The 20,967-nt window shown below is 38.8% G+C and overlaps 1 protein-coding gene across 6 annotated transcripts in view; it reads left to right on the forward strand.

The window, feature by feature from the left end:
* The window catches only part of DLC1 (DLC1 Rho GTPase activating protein), a 398,002-nt gene that overhangs the window by 182,192 nt on the left and 194,843 nt on the right, over positions 1-20,967 (forward strand). For 5 of the 6 annotated variants that reach the window (XM_036839010.1, XM_036839009.1, XM_036839018.1 and 2 more), the window contains one exon: positions 11,333-11,366. In XM_036839010.1, coding sequence (XP_036694905.1) covers positions 11,333-11,366 — 34 coding nt within the window. Of the gene's footprint in view, positions 1-806; positions 868-11,332; positions 11,367-20,967 lie in introns of those variants that run through there. The other variant, XM_036839019.1, reaches the window with a different exon arrangement.

Below are 20,967 nucleotides of genomic sequence, written 5' to 3' on the forward strand. Positions count from 1 at the left end.
TTGGGCACTCAATACAAAGGTTTAGTGTTACCCCAACAGGAGCCCAAGTTCTCAAAGTGAAGAATTGATAGAACAAGTTTTCAACCCATTTCATAGAGAGCAGAAGTCACCAAGAGGCCAAATATTCCAAATGGAGATCAGGAAGAGGTTTAAGATAATAAAGCAGCATTTTGCTGATGTTCAGAACAGAAATCATTTGACTTAGTGCCAATTTGATCATTTAAAACCCAAACCAGCTTTTTGTCAGCCTTAATAGTCACAGAGTTGAACAATGTTTGGAGGAGGATCCTGAAAGCAGTGGGTTGGGGAAAGCAGACAATAATGGGGCGGTGTTGAGGGCATGATGTTTTGCAAGCATTCTTTGCCACGGGGGAAAATGGGATCTCAGTTATCATGCAGTTACTTTCTAGGGTCAAGTGTCTATTCTATGCTTCCTATATTGCTTTCATTTTTGTGGGATGTTTTTATTTTGTTGATGTACTCATAATCACAAACATGTTTATAAACTAAACAACCACTAAACCAATTACTTTTGACTTTGATGAAAGGTATACCCATTCTAAGTATAAATCAGCCCTTGGGCATCCCTGCTGATTGATGAAAAATTCCAGATCTGCAAAAACTAGCTCCATTTGAAGTGCTCCTTTGTCAGCACCGGCTTTGGATAGAGCTTCACTTAGTTGTGATGCTTTGGAAGAGAGACATTACATGAGGCTAAACTACAGAGCATTCAACTGTCTCATGAAAGTGTATAAACATTTTCTAGTGTGGTCATAAAAATTAAGTGATTTCTCCTTTTATTCCAGGACACGAACTCTTAGCCAGCAATGTCTGATTGCAAAGGAAGAGGGGGAAAGGGCAGCCTGCCCAGGACTGACATGTAGAAAAGGAAAATGTGCCAGGGCTCACTTTGTGTTAAAGTTCCCTGCTCCTTTCAAATCCACGGCACCCACCTGTTTAGGCATCTCGAGGACGATGAATGGTCAATTACTCCTTTAAGCCCACATTCCAGTTAGGTTTTTTTCTTCCTCAGTAATTAAAAACAATACCAATATCTTTGGTTTCTAACTTCCTTTTTTTTTTTTTTTTTTCCTGTTGCTACCTATGGTGGAAGGTATTTACAGAAAAGTCCAAAAGAAGCTGTGTAGTATAGAGGTTAAGAACACAGACAATCTGGGCTAAAGTATTGCATTCAGTTCTTGGCTTGACCATTTACAAATGGTGAGACCTTGGGCAAGTAATTCGCCTTGTCTCTATATGACTTGGTTTCCGCATATATAAAGTGGAATAGTGACAGTTCTCTCTTTGTAGGGTTAGTTATTAATATTATATGAGTTAAAATGTGCCAAGTGCTTAGAAAAGTGCCTGGCACAGAGGATGTGCTGGATAAGGGTCACCTCTTACTATGTGTTGCCTATTCCCTGTGGCATTGAGGCATTTTACTATCATTTTGTCTAGCTATTCATGAAATGCTGACCCCCCTGATGCCCACTTTCACGTGCCTCTTCTTGACCAGCTTCTCTCTCTACCTTTCTTTTCTCAACCTCTTTCCCTTCTCTTCGGCTTCTGCCTGCCCTTGTAAATGCAGGTCTCTTAATAGTCCAGATTCAAACATCTCCCCTTCTATACTCTCCCTTCCTATTTGGCCTTGCCTAGTGCCTTTAATCCAGGCCCTCCCCACCCTGCCTTTTTTTCCCCCGCCTCTATACACAGCCCCCAAAAGACGTGAGCACTCATTCCTTAGTGATATTGGTTAAAAAAGTGCTGCATGTGGTCATTTCATCCCTGTCTTTTCCCTAGAACTCTAAATCATTGCCTTCTCCCACCATCTCCTATCTCCTACTCAGCCTTTGATAAATATTTGTTGGAAACATATTTAGTAAAACATTTAGTTAATGATGATGTCAAATTTTTATCTAACTTCTAAAGTTATGTGTAAATTTCAGTTAGCCGTGCTGTGTCTACAAAGTCTTCACTTTTATGGCTAATGTGCAAAATACACTTAACAGGTTTTCTATACAAAATTAGTATTGAAGCAATTCAACCGGGACACTAATGATTTCATGCTTGCTATGGATAATTATTCTTCCATCTAAGTTTATAAACAAAAATGTGGCTAATTGTTAATATTATTACTTAATCTTATATCTTATAAGCTTTCATGGCCTCTCTGAGTGCATTACTCTCCCCAAATATTATACTCAATGATTCTAACCTTGTCAACATTAGCATAAGTGGAAAATGTGTCAGTGTCACAAATTTCATCTCACAGAAGGCTCAGAATTCACTGACCCTTTTGAAATGCAATTTTCTGGGACTAAGTTAGATATTAAAGACACATCAGTGGTTCTTAAGACTTTTTCATTTATTACAATCTGTGCCCTACATAATGCCCCACACAGAGAGGGGGGACAGGAAGAGAAATGGAATTTTCATGCACATTCATAGAAGAAAGAAAGGAATAGAAGTGTACCAATCAGGGCTCCAGTAAGAAATAGAAGGAACACTTAAAATAGGATTATATGGGGAAGGATTAGTTACAAAGGAACTATTTACAAAGGTGTGCAGAAGGAGAAACACAAGGGTCAGTGCTGTAACCTGTGGGGCTTAGTCCTAGCTGAGCCATCACCACCTCAAGGCCCCAAAGAGAAGTAAACAGTTAACAGAACCCAGAGGGGAAAAGTCTGCAAAGTCAGCTGCTTGAGAAGAGCAATGACCTTGGGTAAAAGGACACAACCAGCTCAAGGCAACTATGCCATGTAGGATCCAGGGGAATAAATACTCCTTCCCCCTTTGAAGAGGTTCTGGAACCAATTCCCAGTGTGGGAGAGGGTTTCCTCCACACCACCAAGCAATTCTCCAGACACCTCCTGGCTGTCCTACTGTTCAACTCAATCCTGACAGTATCCACCTGGAGATCGCATCAGATCCCACATGTTAAGGGCTCAATCACACAAACTACCCCTCCCTCCCCACTTCAGTTGCCAGTTGCAAGCCCAGGTTATCACCTGTGCTTCAGACCAACAGGCTATAGATCGGAGGCTCCTATGACCCCCTCCTTGGGTTGAATTAAGCTGATAGAGTGGCTTACAGAACTCAGAGAAACATTTTACCTACTAGACTACTGGTTTGTTGTAAAAGGATGTAACTCAGGGACAGCCAGATGGAAGAGTTGCAAAGGGCTAGGTATGGGGAAAGGACGAGGAGCTTCTCTGCCCTCTCCAAGTGCACCAGTCTCCCTAAATCTCCAAGTGTCCATCAACCCAGAAGCTCTCCAAGCACTGTCCATTTGGGTTTTCATGGAGGTTCCTTACATAGCCATGATTGATTAAATCATTGACCACTGGCGATTGAACTCAATCCCCAGCCCCATCCCCTCCCAGGAGGCTGGTTGGCTTTGCTGGCAGCCAGCCCCCATCCTGGGTGGGGTCAAAGAGCCACCTCATTAACGTAACAAAAGACACTTTTATTACTCTCCTAACTTAGGAAATTCCAAGGGTTTTAAGAGCTCTATGCTAGGAATGAGATGGAAGATCAAAAAGATGTATTTCTTATTATAAATGACAATATCACAGCCTTATATCCCCTACTGGGGCTCCCCATAGGCCAACCTACCCTGAAGCCAGAGACATGGGATGCTGTTGATGGAATCCATGCAAAGTGTTCCCATATAATTTATCATCCAAACTGGGACACTTTTGAGAGTTAAAGGAGTTGTTAAAATTGTGACTACTGCAAAAAAAAGAAAGTTGCTACCCAACAATTACATAACTGTTGTAGATTTTTATACCATTCAGTAAATGACAAACACAGCTGTAGCAGGAAAGCCTCTACTACTCTATACATTCTGTGACGAAACTGCTCCACCTCTGCTTCCCTGCACATTTCACATATGCATATGTCACATACACCTAACCCACAATTCCCTCCTACCCCATCAGACTCTGTGTATCCTGCAGGCTGCAGATGGCACCAGAGCACAGCTAGCTGGTACACCAAGGATGGGTAGGGCATCTGAAGTCAGGAGTCAGCTGTCTCAAGCCACTTGGGTCTGAGTGCACTTTGTTAAACCAGTGAGCAACCTATGTACTGTTCTTGAAAGGGAGGTGTTTGTTAGATTATATCTGGGAAGGGTCAGGGAAAGAGTCAGTTTATCACTAGTTGTCTTTAGAATATAACCATATATTAAAGTAAGAACTTTGTTCTCTGCACATGAATCTCACACACTGTCACAGACGAGACCGTAGAAGTCATAAAGTCAAACCCACTCTGATGTATATTAAAACAATTATTCATAATTTTATGTCATCAAAAAATGAACATTCCAAAACTAAACATACTCTTACAGCAATTGTACTCTTTGGTATTTATACAATGAAGTTGAAAACTTATGTTCATACAAAAACTTGCACATAGATATTTATAGGAGCTTTATTCATAATTAATTGCCAGAACCTAGAAGCAACCAAGATGTCCTTCAGCACACAATGGAATATCATCCAGTGCTAAGAAGAAATGAGCTATCAAGCCATGAAAAGACGTAGAGGAACCTTTAAATGCATATTACTAAGTGAAAAAAGGCAATCTGAAAAGGCTACATTCCATATGATTCCAAATATATGACATTCTGGAAAAGGCAAAACTATGGGGACAGTAAAAACACCTGTGGTCACCAAGAGTTAGGGAGGAGAGAGGGATGAACAGAGCACAGAGGATTTTTAGAGCCATGAAACTGTTCTGTATGATACTATAATGGTAGATACGTATCCTTATACATTTGTCCAAACCTGTAGAGTAGACCACAGCAAAAGTGAACCCGAATATAAACTATAGACTTGGAGTGCTAATAATGTGATGGTGTAGATTCATCAGTTGTAACAGATGTACCACTCTGCTGGGGGCTGTTGCTAATAGTGAGGCTCTGCATGTGTGGGGCAGAGGTTTTAAGTGAAAACCCTGTACCTTCCTCTCAGTTTCGTTGTAAACCTAAAACTGCTCTAAAAATAAAGTCTATGTTTTCAGTGAAAGAACGATGACTGTCAAAGCTGGAGAAAGACTTCGTAAACCAAAACAGATGATATCAGATTGCCAATCAGACACAGCTTGTCAATGAACTTCTTTGTTCAGATGAAAGCAAACAGAAATCATTGACTGGTTAACAATATCACAGACTGGAGTGATTTCAAAAGAGTCTTTAAATAGACATGGAAACAAACGCATTTTCCAGTGTACCTTCTTTTCTTTAATGTTGTCTTTCATGTGTTCCCAAAAAATGTGACTCCCCAACCTCTTCCTGTTGCCCATTGTGCCCACAATGGGCTCTTGTGCTCTTATCTGAGACTGAGGCCGTTCCATCACTGAGGGACATTTGCCTGCAATTTCTAAGGAGGTAATTAACCATTTTGAAATTTACTGTAAAATATTTTTGTGGGAATAAAAGTGAATGTTTTCGAGGGAAAGGAATAATTTACTGTCACTGATTCTTCCCATTTTTAAAAAGGCAAATAAAGGAAATTCCTATAGAACAAAACAGAATATTCCAGACACTTCTGCATGAGCATCTCTAATATTTGAAAACATGCAAAACAAGCACTGCCTATAAAGAGAGAAAGCACAAAATAAGTGGTAGCATTTTTTCCCTACATGGAACCTACAAGTAGAATCTTTCAGCCTGTCATAGCTGTCCAGTATTCGAAGGGGTTGACTTTCAAAGGGCCTTTTTTTTTGGCCACGCTGCGTGGTTTGTGGGACCAGCCAGATAGAATCCCGTGCCCCCTGCAGTGGAAGCACAGAGTCCTAACCACTGGACTGCTGGGGAATTCCCTCAAAGGGCCTTCTTAATGGTAGTAGTCTATCCCGATTATAAAACACTAAGAAGAAAATAATTTATATAGGTGATATATAAATGCATTTATATAATATATATTATATATTAATTTATATTAAATAAGTTATATGACTGACATATTAATAAAAATAACATGTTAAAGAGGAAAAATCCTACTCTATTTTCACCTGAAATCATCAAGATGAAATTGAATCAATTAGAATGTTTCAATTGTCATTATACGAAAATGGATTCAGTTACCACACCCATTACTTATGTTACCATTTATGTTAGCAGCTTCTGTGTAGTTGGTGTAAATTCCTAAAAGGTATCCAGCTGAGGTCCTTCTGTAAGTGCAGAAAGCCATTCTAGCAACAGACCAAATGAATCAACATATGTCTACAACGTTTCCGCAGGGCACGTCAAAATGAGCATTTCCCCAGCCACATTTCATGTCTAAAAACATAAACAGACACACACACAGTCCAAGCTCCCACACACAGCTTTAAAAGACCTCATTTAGAGAAAGCAAATTGTTTCCTCCCCTTTTACTAAAAAGTTTCTCTTTAATGGCTTTTAAAAAATTCAATTGTAAAATACCTTAACAAATCAACATAAATGAAAATCTTTGCATGTGGAGAACTACTGGAGAGTCAGTACAGCCATAGGAAAAGTTGTTATCATTTGAATATCACAGAGAAAAATAACAAAAGACCATGAATAATTTTCTTCTCTCATTTGGAAGCTATTAGTAGACTTCCCTTTGTTCCATTGAGAAATGAGAGAAGAAAATATGAAGTTACAGCGAACCCATATGGCCAGCAGGAAAATCCTCTTTAATTGCTTTATTGCCAGAAATGTTAAATCACTTCCTGAGGATACAGTTCAAATGGAACATATGGCAGCTATTAACAAAAACCCCTAATGAATTCAAAAATATGCTTTTTATGGGAGCTTTCTCATAAGCAAGTCATACATGTTATTTAAACTATATATACAAATACACACTTGGCATTTTAATCCCACAAAGGTTTGATGAACACCTACTCTGTACCAGATGATACAGGCAGCTTTCATGAAATGTTTTTTCCCCAAACCCAGGAACAGATATTAGACTATGAAACCTCAGGACATGATCCCAGATCTAGCCATGCCACTTCTCAGTCAAAGACAAAAAGAAATCTCCTCACCAGCACTTCCTCCCCATGGGTTCAATGTCCAGGAAAACCATTCCGTTTCCACCCAGGTAGTCCTAATTACCTACTATCTTCCTATACCTATTAATGTCACACCAATGAGGGTGCTAGTCACTGTCATTCAGCAACCTCTGCATGGAACTATTCTCATGTATCTTCTTCAATTGGATTGTGAATTCCACAAAGAAGAAAACTTTGCTTAGGGCTTTTGTACATAGAATAATGTGAGGCATCTAATTAAGAATCAACCAATAGCTTTAATTAATTGAAAACCAAGTGTCAGCATTTTTTTTTAAGTTAATGCCTTTCATCTCTGGGAAATTTCACAAATCTAATCAATGTATTCATAAACCATTTTCTAAAGAGACAATTCTCCCTCAAATTCAAAGATAAATCAGCTGAGGGATATCCAGCTGTTATTACTATGTGGTTTTACTTTAAAAGAGAAGTTATTAAATCTTGGGTACATTAAACTTTGACTTTTCTTTCTCCACATAATAATATGGCCATTGAAGTTATTTAATGGAAGTGAGCTTTGGTAGCTTAAAAATTCATGCAGAACATGGGGTAAGATTCTAAAGTAACTGGCATTGTCTACATGACGTATTGGCTTTGGCTATATGGAGGCTAAAATATTTTTGTTTGTAGGGTAACTCATTGATTAACATTTTTATTAAATATTTACTTATCCATGCTTGGTTACACATTTTGTAATCAAATAGAATAAAATATGGAAAAGGCCTGTCACTGGTCAACTTGTGATTTGGTGTAAGACATTCAATTTGCCTAAAATGCCTTAGCTATAAGAAGAGAGAGCTTACTTAGAGAATTTCTAAATGTCTCATACAGATACTCCTGCACAAATATTTTGTAATCTAAGTCAATGTCTGCTCATAGGACCTCTCCAAACCTTTCTCCTCCTTCATTTCATAATATTCTGGTTAGTATTTTGAAATTAGTGATCTCAGAGGTCAGTGTGCCAGTTGTTGTGTCCTGGCTTCCATTCCATTACTGTGACCTTGCAAAAGTTACTCTATTTTTTAAGACTTCACGGAGTTGGTCTAAGGATTGAGTGAGTTTATGCAGGTAAGAGCTTAAAACCGTACCTTGTACATTCTGAGAACCTAGTAAGTGTTAGCTCTTCATACACTGAGGGACTTTCTCCATGAACGTCCTTTAATTACCTATCACCAACCTTTGCAATCTTGTCAATGAAAGGGTTTCTGTTTTGTTTTGTTGTTTATTTGCTTAAAACAAAAGAGAAAATTTAATTTAAAGGCCCTGATCTCCAGTCAGGGGGCAAATCTAGGGGCTAGGCTTAAAATATAATATATAGTATGGATTTAATTCCATTTTTAGACCTTTCCCAAAATATAGACATAAAAAGTAATCAAACATCACCAAAACTATAGGAAGACTTTCTTTTCAAGGGAGTATAGAATCAGAGAAGTTCTTGAAACAGAGGAAAAATCAGATGATCCTGCTATAAATGAAAGGATGCTGAGGAAGATGCTTACAGCCTATGCAGTCCCTCTGATGCCCTGGTCTCTGGACATGGTTCTCCACTCTGCCATTTAATAACCTAATATTTTCTTCATGGCTGCATCTTTGCCAGGACACAGAGTCCGTGTTCACACCCAGAGAACAAAAAGTGAACAACTAAATGTAGATCAAGATTAAGTCAAAATATGCTTTCACTGTGGATCAATCTTGCCAAAACAAAACCCCCTCTATTTTTTTATCTGTAGAAAGATTTTTTCCCTTATTTGAAAAATTACTTCAATCTCCAAATCCTGTAAATTCCAAAGGTGAGGATCTCAAAAATAATCAGTATCTCACAAAGATATAGGTGTCTTGATCTTTGATATTTCCAGAAATGAAGATTGATATTATTATTTCCTTAGGCTGATCTACAACAGAGGTGCACGGGGGCCTTCCTCTCTCTCTCTCTCTCTCTCTCTCTCTCACACACACACACACACACACACACACACGCATATGTGTGCACACACACACATTTGCAACAAAATTAATTACCCATTTGAGCCTAGTTTTCTTACTTCAACTCTGAGGACTTTGTCCCCTAAAGAAGGGGAGAGAGACATGCTTGTAGACATCTTGTGTGGTCAGTGGCTGTGGCGTAGAAGGCGTCAGATCCCAGTGGGCTGGATAGATTTATAAAAGGCTTCCAATAACAGTTAATACACTCATGCTAACTGTATTTTATACATGAGTAACTGAGGTGAATGGCAACCAAAAGCTCACTTCCTTAGTTTGTTTTAGGGTATTGACAAGGAGTAGAACTATACTGTTCTACTTTAAAGTCTGTTGAAGACATCTCATTCTGAACTCTATTTTCTAAATAATAGGGATAGATAATAGTTACTGGGAATTGAACTTCTAAACCTCTCGTATCAGTAATTTGGCCCATTGGCCCAGTGCCCATAGTAACAAATAGTAAGAGCAGCTCCCTTTTCCCAGGGACCTCATGTGCTTTACAGAAGCTACTACGTTTAGTCCTTTCAGCAGCCCTGTGAAGTAGAGGTGTTTATCCCCCTTTTATAAAGGAGGAATCTGAACCTCGAGGGGACAGAGCAGAGGCTTGAAAGCCCAGACACTAACCAAACAATTTACTTTTTCTGCCTCCCAAAATAGGACAAAGAAATCGAACTACAAAAATTCAACCCCAATTCAAACGTGTTTTTAGTCTCATTTATTGCCAGTATCTTTTAAGGGTAAGACGGGTCTGTCGTCAGAGAGGAAAACAATTACATGACTGATTTAGCATTAGCATAACTGGCTCTCGTGACTTTACCAATAGTTCCACAACTCTTTTTTCTTTTCAGCTTTATTGAGGTGTAGTTGTCAAATAAAATTGTAAGATATTTAAAGTGTACATTGTAGTGATTTGATATATGTATACATTGTGAAAGGATTCCCCCTTTAGTTAATTAACACATCCATCACCTCATATACTTTTTGGGGGGTGGGAATATTTAAGTTCTACTCTCTTAACAAGTATCAATTATATAGTACAATGTTATCAACTATAATCACCATACTTTCATTAGTTCATCAGATCTTATTCATCATACAGCTGAAAGTTTATACCCTTTTACTAATCCTTCCCTATTTCCCCTACTCCACCAGCCCCTGGCAACCACTTTTCTACTCTCTCATACTATCAGTTGCACACTTTTTTTTTTTTTTAAAGAATCCACATATTAAAAATACCATGTTGTATTTGTCTTTCTCTGTCAGGCTCATTTCACTTAGCATAATGCCTTCAAGGTACATGTTATTGCAAATGGTACGATTTCCTTCTTATTCATTTATGAATAATATACCATTACACACACACACACACACACACACACACACACACACACACACACACCCCACATCTTGTTTACCCATTTATCCATTGATGGACACTGAGGCTGTTACCATATCTTGGCCATTGTGAATAATGTTGCAATGAATATGGGAGTGCAGATACCTCTTTGATATCCTCTTTTCATTTTCTTTTCTTTTTTTAATTAGTTAATTCACTTATTTATTTTTGGCTGCCTTGGGTCTTTGTTGCTGCACGTAGGCTTTCTCTAGTTGCGGCGAATGGGAGCTACTCTTGTGCGTGGGCTTCTCATTGCAGTGGTTTCTCTTGTGGTGGAGCATGGGCTCTAGGCACGAGGGCTTCAGTAGTTATGGTGCATGGGCTCAGTAGTTGTGGCTCGTGGGCTCTAGAGCGCAGGCTCAGTAGTTGTGGCGCATGGGCTTAGTTGCTCCGTGGCATGTGGGATCTTCCCAGACCAGGGCTCGAACCCGTGTCCCCTGCATTGGCAGGTGGATTCTTAACCACTGCGCCACCAAGAAAGTCCCAAGTAGTTCTATTTTTAACTTTTTAGAAACCTCCGTACTGTTTTCCATACTGCTGCACCAAATTATATCCCCACCAACAGTGCACAGGGGTTCCCTTTTCTCCACATCCTTGCCTATACTAGTCATCTCTTGTCTTTTTGATGATAGCCACTCTACAGGTATGAGGTGACGTCTCATCGTGGCTCTGATTTGCATTTCCCTGATGATTAGTGATGTTGAGCATCTTTTCATGTGCCATTTGTGTGCCTTCTTTGGAAAAAAAATGTTTATTCAGTTCCTCTTCTGTCATATTTCTAGTGTCAGGTTCTATTTAATTTTTGCTCCATTTATGGGACATCATTTTGTTCCTAATAATGTTATTTTCCTAATAATGTTATTTGCTGTTTCCTTTTAATAATACCACAATTTTGTGGCTTTTTTTCTTTTTCAGGCTATTCCAGGTACTTCAGAGAAGGAAAAGGCTGGTAAGTTGACATTGGTTGTGTTTTCACTCCTACCTATTTTAGGATAAAATTCCATCTTCATATAGATATTTTATTAAATATCTAAAATGTATACATCTTGTCAGTCTCTGGGCAAAAGTTTTGGTTGAATTCCTGAAAAATAAGTTTTGCTCAAAATGTGGGAAAAAATATGGTTTTCTAGCATAGCATTACATTTTGTTAGAATAAGGTGTGTACTTCTTGTAGCATTAACTGTAACTGCAACCACAACTTTTTTCTTGAGGAAAATAATTAGATGTCGTTCAGTGTACTGAGGAATGGTCTTTGGACATCTGTTGTTAATACAGTTGGCCCTTCGTATCCATGGGTTCTGCATCCACAGACTCAACAAACCTGGGTTGAAAATATTTGAAAAAACAAAAAATTCCAGAAAGTTCCAAAAAGCAAAACTGGAATTTGCCACAAAGGCAACTATTTACATAGCATTTACTTTGTATTAGGTATTACAGGTAATGTAGAGATGAATTGAAAGTATACAGGAGGATGTGTATAGGTTGTATGCAAGCACTGGGCCATTTCATATAAGGGACTTGAGCATCTGTGGATCTTGGTGTCCATCAGAGAGTCCTGGAACCAATCCCCTGCGGATACTGAAGGAAGACTATAATTATCAAGATTTTTAAAAATCTTAGTAGCTTATTTAGTAGTCCTAGAAAAAGATGTACTTGTTTAAAGCTGATGTCATACCATCAAAAATATAATTGTGAAGCAATATGAATAGTTGTATTAGAGAAAAATTATATTTTCTATGCTTTGTGCTATGACTATAACTACTTAACAGTATTATGGGAAATGGATAAGGACTAATGAAAAATACAGAAATATGAAAAATTAGACTTGAATTGATGGAATTATGTGCTTTTCAAACATCTTTTGATCCTCCTCAATATTGTCTTATGTTTTCTGTGTAATAATAATCATCTTTTTAAAAAACTGATTAAAGGTGCTTTACCAAACTTGAAGCATATCACTTAGCTCTTAGACGTGTGTAATTTTTGAGCCAATTTAAAAGTTTAGAGTATCATCTAAAAGGTGTCACGACTTCAAGTGACTTTACACTAACGCATTAGAGTTGGTCTGATAGGATTGTTATATGGGGAATGTTCTCTGTCAAGTTCAGTGATTTGATTTTTGCTGCCAGATAGTTTTCACACACAAGTGTTCATAGTTTGTGTTCTTCCATGAGCTAAAGTGTTCTCCTCTGTTTAGGCTGTGTCTGGCCTCTTCTCTCTAATACGTTGAAAGGTAAGCCTTCAGAACAGAAGGAAAATATTGAACTGGCATCATGTGTCAGTTCAAGAGAAAAACTGCTCAGTTTATCCATGCGTTGGTATTACTTGGATTAATAATATATACTAAACGAATTCAAATTACCATTCCAGAGCTCTGATACCTTCAATAATAGATGTATCAGCTATCTCATTAGGACAAGACATAAATGGTTAAGAGAGCATTTGCATCACATAGAAAAAGAAACTTAGCCAAAGTTGTGCTTTATCTTGAGTTGTGACATTCTCTGTAATTCGCAAGATTGGCTGCAATTTAAACAAAGTGTGTAACAGAGCAAAGTTGTCATCTTATTGCAGAAAATCAGCAAATTCTTTCATACCCCAAGGAGAAAATTAGGATAGGAATTCTTGGCTGGAGGGAAAGGGTGAGGAGGGATGGAAATGCCATTGCTTGAGGGACTGGAGAAGCAAAGACTTCTCCCTCTGCCACTAAAATGATGTCAATGTGATAGGGAGAAGCATTTCAGTTATCAAGCTTCTCTTAAAGATATTTTTATTAAAACAAAGAGCTAATTAAACAGAGGGCATAAATATAATGCAACCACCACTTTTTGTCATAATCCTGGATATTTTCCTCCCCAACAAAAACAAAAACACAAACATGAAATTAATTGTCACTATTTAATGATCTCTTTTGGTCATTTCTATACTGCTGGGGCACAAATTTTAAAAGTTGATAACTTCCTTTCACAGAGGTTCTGCAAGACGATCTGTGAAAGGTAGGATCCACCAGTGGATATATATGACCTAACCAGGCCCCTGGATGTCCCATCTCTGATGTTTAACCCAGGATGGGCTGATTTCTGCAGAACCTGGCTTCTGTGTATTAAAATATTAGAATGATGGAAATTTGCTCCAGAATGGATTTTAATTTAGATTTCTTGAGAATGTACTGATTATTTTAAGAGGAAATACAATTTTGTTTGACAATATAAATATAAGAAAGAAATGATTATTTTTTAATCAATGAATTTATATGTCAAGATAAAGAGTTATGTTTGAATATTTTATTCAGTTGGTAACAGATTTGCCAATTCAAAAGAGAGTATGATTTATTTCAAAAAGTTTTAAAGGCCCATGAAAGTCCAATCAATTTCTTCTATTTCTAAAATTTATTATGCCATATTTAAAATATTTTGAGTGTTTTATATACAAATGTGAATCTCTTTATTCCTCTTTATGAATCTCTATTTTTAAGCTGTGCTAGACAGAGGAATGGCAAGGAAGGCAGAGGACCCACTCAATCTTCTGGGGGTTAATTGAGCCTCTAAATAGGGTTAAGCTTCATTACCACCCATAAGGCCTGTCATTTTTTTTTTCTCTCTGTTTTGCTAGATGAATGTAGCCTATTGTTTCTTTTTTTTTTTTTTTCTTTTTAGAGAGATGGTGGAAAGCTTCTAGGTTTGTTATGCTTTTTTTCTAAATTTTTATTTATTTATTTATTTATTTATTTATTTTTGGCTGTGTTGGGTCTTCATTTCTGTGCGAGGGCTTTCTCTAGTTACGGCAAGCAGGGACCACTCTTCATCGCGGTGCGCGGGCCTCTCACTGTCGCGGCCTCTCTTGTTGCGGAGCACAGGCTCCAGATGCGCAGGCTCAGTAGTTGGTAGCCTATTGTTTCTTATTAAGAAAATCTATTTTAATCTGTGTGACCTCTCATCCAAGCCAACTGGAACCAACTCCACCAGGCTTTGTGAAGCTCTAAACAAAATCATTTTGGGAACATTCCATTAATAATTCTTGAGTTGCAGTTGTGTGGTTGCCCCAGTGTGTGCTTTATTTATTTATTTTTTTAATAAATTTATTTATTATTTATTTTTTGGCTGTGTTGGGTCTTTGTTGCTGCGCAGGGCCCTCTCTAGTTGCGGCCAGCGGGGGCTACTCTTCATTGCACTGTGTGGGCTTCTCATTGCGGTGGCTTCTCTTGTTGCGGAGAACAGGCTCTAGGCGTGTGGGCTTCAGTAGTTGTGGCTCGCGGGCTCTAGAGCACAGGCTCAATAGTTGTGGCACACAGGCTTAGTTGCTCTGAGGCATGTGGGATCTTCCCGGACCAGGGCTCAAACCCATGTCCCCTGCATTGGCAGGCGGATTCTTGACCACTGTGCCACCAGGGAAGCCCCAGTGTGTGCTTTAAGTAACCATCTTCTCTTCTGATCCATGCTGCTGTGTAAATTCAGCCTAGTGGGATCATTCTGCTGCTTGTGTGCCATCTTGGGATGACAAAACCCTCCAAGGGGAGACTATTTTGAAACAGCATCCCATTGGTTCATTTATTCCACAAATACTTACTGAACAGCAACATATAGTAGACATCATATTAGGTTTTATCAAGGAAGCAGTTATGAACAAGGCATGGTCCTTGCCTGGAAGGAACTAAGACTCTAGCTGAGCATATTTCACTGGGCCAGCGTCCCCCTTTTCCTCTTCTCAATTGAAAAGTTCTTAACCCAGGTTATTCAGAAATCTTCCCAGGAAAAGAATCAAATAAAAATATTGTTCCCAAGAAATTCTATATCGGAATGTGTATTCTCCAGATCTGAAATAGAGTCCAATAAATTTGTTTTAAAAAATCAGCATTAATCACACAAGTATCAATATGTGTAATTGTATCCAACACAGAATAATTTCATTTAACTTCCCTTATGCCACCAGAATCTGTAAAGAGTGGGCCCAATGCCATTGGTATATTTTCCAGCACATCTGCTTCCTATCTGTGTGGCCTTGAGCAAGTTACTTAACCTCTTCATTTTCCCATTTCTAAAGTATAAATAAAGAAGTTGCCATGTTGTTATTGTAAGGCAACAATGCTTGGCACAAAGTAGGCTCTAAAAAATGGTAGCTGTTTCTTATGATAATGAGTTGTGCTTATAACCAGTATGTATACAAGCCAAATAGAAGCTAGCTGTGTTACTGCTGCTCTCGTCTGCTCCAAGAGTTCTTAAATGCTTCCTCGGGGCGCCAATTAACAGCTGAACAGCTGTCCATGTGGAAGAAAGAGATCACTTTCTCCAAAAGCCTCTGAGTAAGTTAATTCAGACAGAGGTCATCATAGCATAGGCAGACTTGGCCATATTGTAACATGTCTTTAGAAATTTCTAGCTCTATTAAGGTGACATTCTCTCTAGTGAACAGATAATCTTCGATTTTCACAAAAGATAACTCCCTAAGAAATGTATACCCTGAGTCCCATTTTCCTAGGACTCCCCGGCATCCCTAGACCCTGGGGTAATTGGATCCTGTCTACCCAGCTCCCATCCTCCCTCCCTGACCTCCTGCACACAGTCCTGTCAACACTGCCACCTAATCATCCCGTGTCCATTCTTCCTGCCATTGTTTTAAAGCAGCCTTCACTTTGCACTGGACTTTGAAACAGCATCCAGAGCTGGTTTCCCTGCCTTAACTGATCATTACACCTGTTCACTCTCTACACTGTCACCAAAGTTATCTTTGAAAAGCATCACCTGATCATATCGATTTCTACTTCAACTTTTTTGGGGCCTCCTTACTAATTACAGGATAAGATCAAACTTTCCTGCTTGACGTAGCTGGCCATTTGTAATCTGGATGTGGTGTATGGTATTGGATATGCCCAGTTCACCCCTCAGATCCACCCTCCACCCTACTTCTCCCCAGGTCTGTGACCTGCAGGCAGACCAGTGTGGGCAAAATCAATGGGCTGCCCTCCTTTCAGTTTTCCTTTCGCACCAGTGAGGAGGCCCAGCAAGAGACTGACGGTTGGGAGGACACTACGGCTGTGAGGTTGGGTAGTTTATTCCCCCCTCTGCTTCCCGAGGAGTCACTACTGGCCTTTTCCACCCAGGTTTCCAGGTTCTGACAACCATTCTCTCCTCTTGCCTTGTGGTTCCCCTACACCTTTATCAATAGTTCTGTTACTAAACTCCCCTCAGTTTACCTAGGGTGCCATCTGTTTCCTGCTAGGAGTCTCACTGATAAACCTACCAATGTTTTCTCTTCTTTCTATTCCTTTGTGTTCATTGGTTGGTTTGTCCAACTTCAGCCACAACATACAGCCACAGAACCCCTTCTAACTTTGGATCTTTCTACTTCTACGTAGATCGTGCACTGCCTTTTTAAAAATACAGATGATAGGTAAAGATAGAGGGAGAAAGAGAGAAATGACTTATCCAAGAAAAAGAGAAGATATGGACCATGTTTTTCTTCATCCTAAATGAATGTAGTTTCATTCAATCACATGGAGGAGAAAAATATCTACCCTTATGATTTAGAATGTGTTCTCTATTGCCTAGAAGCAAGTAAATTAGAAAATTAGCATTGCATTTTAGTCACCAAAATGTGGCTCTCTGAGCGTATTTGAGAAGTAGTATTAAGGAGTAATATGAAATCTCTCATTCTAAAATGAAATCATAAAACACAAATTTTGTCAGACTACATAGCATCCCATAGAAAATAGACCACAATCATGAGCCAAAAATGGCAAATTTTTTTTGCCTTTTCTGTCTTGAAAATTCTACTTGTCCAACAATAACACCTCCTTAATGAATTATTTCCCAGGCAGGGTTAGTCCTTGATTTTTCGGTGTTCCTAGAACACTCTGTGTTTTCAATTACAGTCTTATCATCTTGCTTTGCTGTATGTTCTCTTCTCTAGGCTGTGAGCTTTTCTAGATCAGGAATGTGGTCTTTGCATGCTCCGTAATTAAAACAGCTATTAGCACATAGTGGGTGCTCTGTAAGTACACATTAACCAATTAATTATAATTATGACAAAGATGCTTTGGCTCCCGTCTTAATCATTTAGAATTAACATGGTTCTAAAACGCCCCCCCCCCCTTTACGCCTATTGCCCCCACAACTGCCAAATATCTCAGCTGGGCAACTACTTAATGATGTTATTTGGGGATCTATCCCATACAAGTGTGGGAAGGACACCATTGAGAAAGGTGACTCAGAATCCAACTTTGATTCCGTTCCTTGGTCATTTTTCTTAGAATGTTTGTTCTCCTGCCTCTAGGTTATTTTGTTGGCCAGAAAATGTTAAAAATCAAGATAATGAATAATTATAGCCTGAAACACTTGTGAAAGATAGCTTTCAGAAGCATATGACAGGTTCATAGTCTCTCCAAACTTTGTGTTGTGGCTAGTAAGGCAGAACATAGAAATCAAGCACTACTTTGTGACACTTGTGAGGGGGAAAAATAGGATTTTCATAATTTCATTCCAAGCTCCTTGTAAACATACTAAATAACAAAGCCCAGACTTGGCGCCTTTTGGTATTAATTTTCTTGGCTGCTTTTGACCACGGAGAAGGGAAATGCAGAGGACCAAAAACAAAAACAAACAACCAAAAAACCACAAAAAACTGAAATGCAAAGACATTCCTTGTTTTCTAGTCTGATCATCATTTCTTTGATTCAGAGAATTACCAGTGTGATCTATTCCACTCTGTCATGTTCCAGTATCAATAGATCCAAAGGGACTTGATGAAAAGACAAAACTAGAACTGCTAGATTTCAGCGTTGTTCTTTGAAAGACTCTGCCCTATTTTATGTCTCCATTTTAGTACAGATCAGGTCGTTTGTAGTGCTGTCTCACTCACTAGCCTGTAAGCACCTTGAAAGATGGAATTTTGTTTCATTCAATTCTGTTTCCAATGGCTGGCATTACTGTAGTTGCTTGATGTTTGGGAAATAAAAGAACAAATGACATATTTAAAAAATCGGCAAAGGGGACTTCCCTGGTAGCACAGTGGTTAAGAATCCGCCTGCCAATGCAGGGGACACGGGTCGAGCCCTGGTCCGGGAAGATCCCACCTGCCGTGGAGCAACTAAGCCCGTGTGCCACAACTACTGAGCCCACAAGGAACAACTACTGAAGCCTGAGCACCTAGAGCCCATGCTCCACAACAAGAGAAGCCACTGCCATGAGAAGCCCATGCACTGCAACAAAGAGTAACGCCAATCACCGCAACTAGAGAAAGCCCACGCACAGCAACAAAGACCCAACGCAGCTAAAATTAAATAAATAAATAAATATTTTTAAAATTAAATAAATAAATAAATCAGCAAATACTTTATATGCACAATACTCCCAAAGCTAAATGTAGAATCCTATCATTCTATTGTAGGTGAAGCACTTTGTATAACTGCAAAGACCCCCAGCTGTTCTACAGAGTTGGACAGGATCTGAAAATTGTCTTTATCAGGCCAGGCTGGACTTTGGCCAGCATTCCAAATTCTTTATTCCCTTTCACTCTCAGAAAATGAAATTCATTATTTCTTTACTAATGGCTTATGAATACTCACTTATTTCATTTTTCTTAGTATTATGGTCTCTGCTTGCCTGCTTTTTTATGAGAAAGGAATTTAGGGTATGCCCACACATAACCTCTCAGTTTTTCTGAAACTTAATGTAAACTAATCCATGAAAAGTTGGCTGTGCTGAGCGGGCTGTTGAGAGGAAACACATTAGCTTTTAGGTATCAAGGAATTCATGAAAAATACAAGTAAGCTATTCTTAAATGCCAAAGATCTCGAATTCATAGGATATTTTTCAATACAGATAATTTTTTAAATCTATTTCTTAACGTTCTATTGATATTTCTTTTATTACCAAGTAGGTAAAACAAAGCTACTGTATCACCAGAACCAATCAAACATATTTCCTTTTCTTCTCAATTATATTGCAAGCAACGCGAGTACACGATAATTTTTCTTTTAACAAGTTGCAATTCAGATATTAGCGGGCTTCCCTGGTGGTGCAAGGGTTAAGAATCCACCTGCCAATGCAGGGGACATGGGTTTGAGCCCTGGTCCAGGATGATCCCACATGCCACGGAGCATCTAAGCCCGTGCGCCACAACTACTGAGCATGCACTCTAGAGCCCACGAACCACAACTATTGAGCCCACGCACATAGAGCCCGTGGTCTGCAACAAGAGAAGCCACTGCAATAAGAAGCCCGTGCACCACAACGAAGAGTAGCCCCGCTCGCCAAAACTAGAGAAAGCCCGCACACAGCAATGAAAACCCAACGCAGCCAAAAATAAATAAATAAATTAATTAATTAATTAAATTTTTTAAAAAAGAAAAAATTCCTTTAAGAAGAAATGTTTAAAATTAAAATATATATATATGTATATGTGTGTATATAAGTGTATATAGATAGATAGATAGATAGATAGATAGATAGATAGATAGATAGATAGATAGCTAGATAGATAGATAGATATAGATATATATATATTACCTCCTGCACTTAGAGTGGTTATCCAAAGGTGGCTGTATCTTTCTGCAGCATTTAGTGATTCCTAAATTTGATTGATGAATTCTCTTCCCTATCAGTCTGTGACTTTCTTAAAGGCATAAACCCCACATTTCATCTTTGTCAGCCCCTCACCCAGTGTATAATCTTGCACACAGCAGATGCTCAAGAAATAGTTTTAAATTAATCCATTTGTGTGACATACCAGAAAACTCATGCAGGCACTTAGTTAATCTCTGGTCTGTCAATGACCATAACTTTTCACAATATTTGACAACCTTGAAATTTCTTCCTTGAAAACGTCTTGTGCACATTTTGTTCCCCCATTTATCCCTTGAAAGAATGGCTTGTCAGCATTGAAGAGGTGGCTATGAACTACCAGAACAGGCTAAGGAGGCAGTTCTGCATTTCCATATTTTAATTGACATTGACCTTTTTCTTTTTTAATATCTTTATTGGAGTATAGTTGCTTTACAATGGTGTGTTAGTTTCTGCCTTATAACAAAGTGAATCAGCTATACATATACATATATCCCCATATCTCCTCCCTCTTGCGTCTCCCTCCCATCCTCCTTATCCCACCCCTCTAGGTGGTCACAAAGCACCGAGCTGATCTCCCTATGCTATGCGGCTGCTTCCCACTAGCTATCTATTTTACATTTGGTACTGTATATTTGTACATGCCACTCTCCCACTTCGTCCCAGCTTACCCTTCCCCCTCCCCGTGTCCTCAAGTCCATTCTCTATGTCTGCATCTTTATTCTTGTCGTGCCCCTAGGTTCTTCAGAACTATTTTTTTTTTTTTAGATTCCATACATATGTAAAGCATACGGTATTTGTTTTTCTCTTTCTGACTTACTTCACTCTGTATGACAGACTCTATGTCCATCCACCTCCCTACAAATAACTCAGTTCCGTTTCTTTTTATGGCTGAGTAATATTCCATTGTATATATGTGCCACATCTTCTTTATCCATTCATCATGAATGGATAAAGTCAATGGACACTTAGGTTGCTTCCATTCATCATTCA

Source organism: Balaenoptera musculus, chromosome 21 (genome assembly GCF_009873245.2).
Source record: "Balaenoptera musculus isolate JJ_BM4_2016_0621 chromosome 21, mBalMus1.pri.v3, whole genome shotgun sequence".
Taxonomy (NCBI): Eukaryota; Metazoa; Chordata; class Mammalia; order Artiodactyla; family Balaenopteridae; genus Balaenoptera; species Balaenoptera musculus.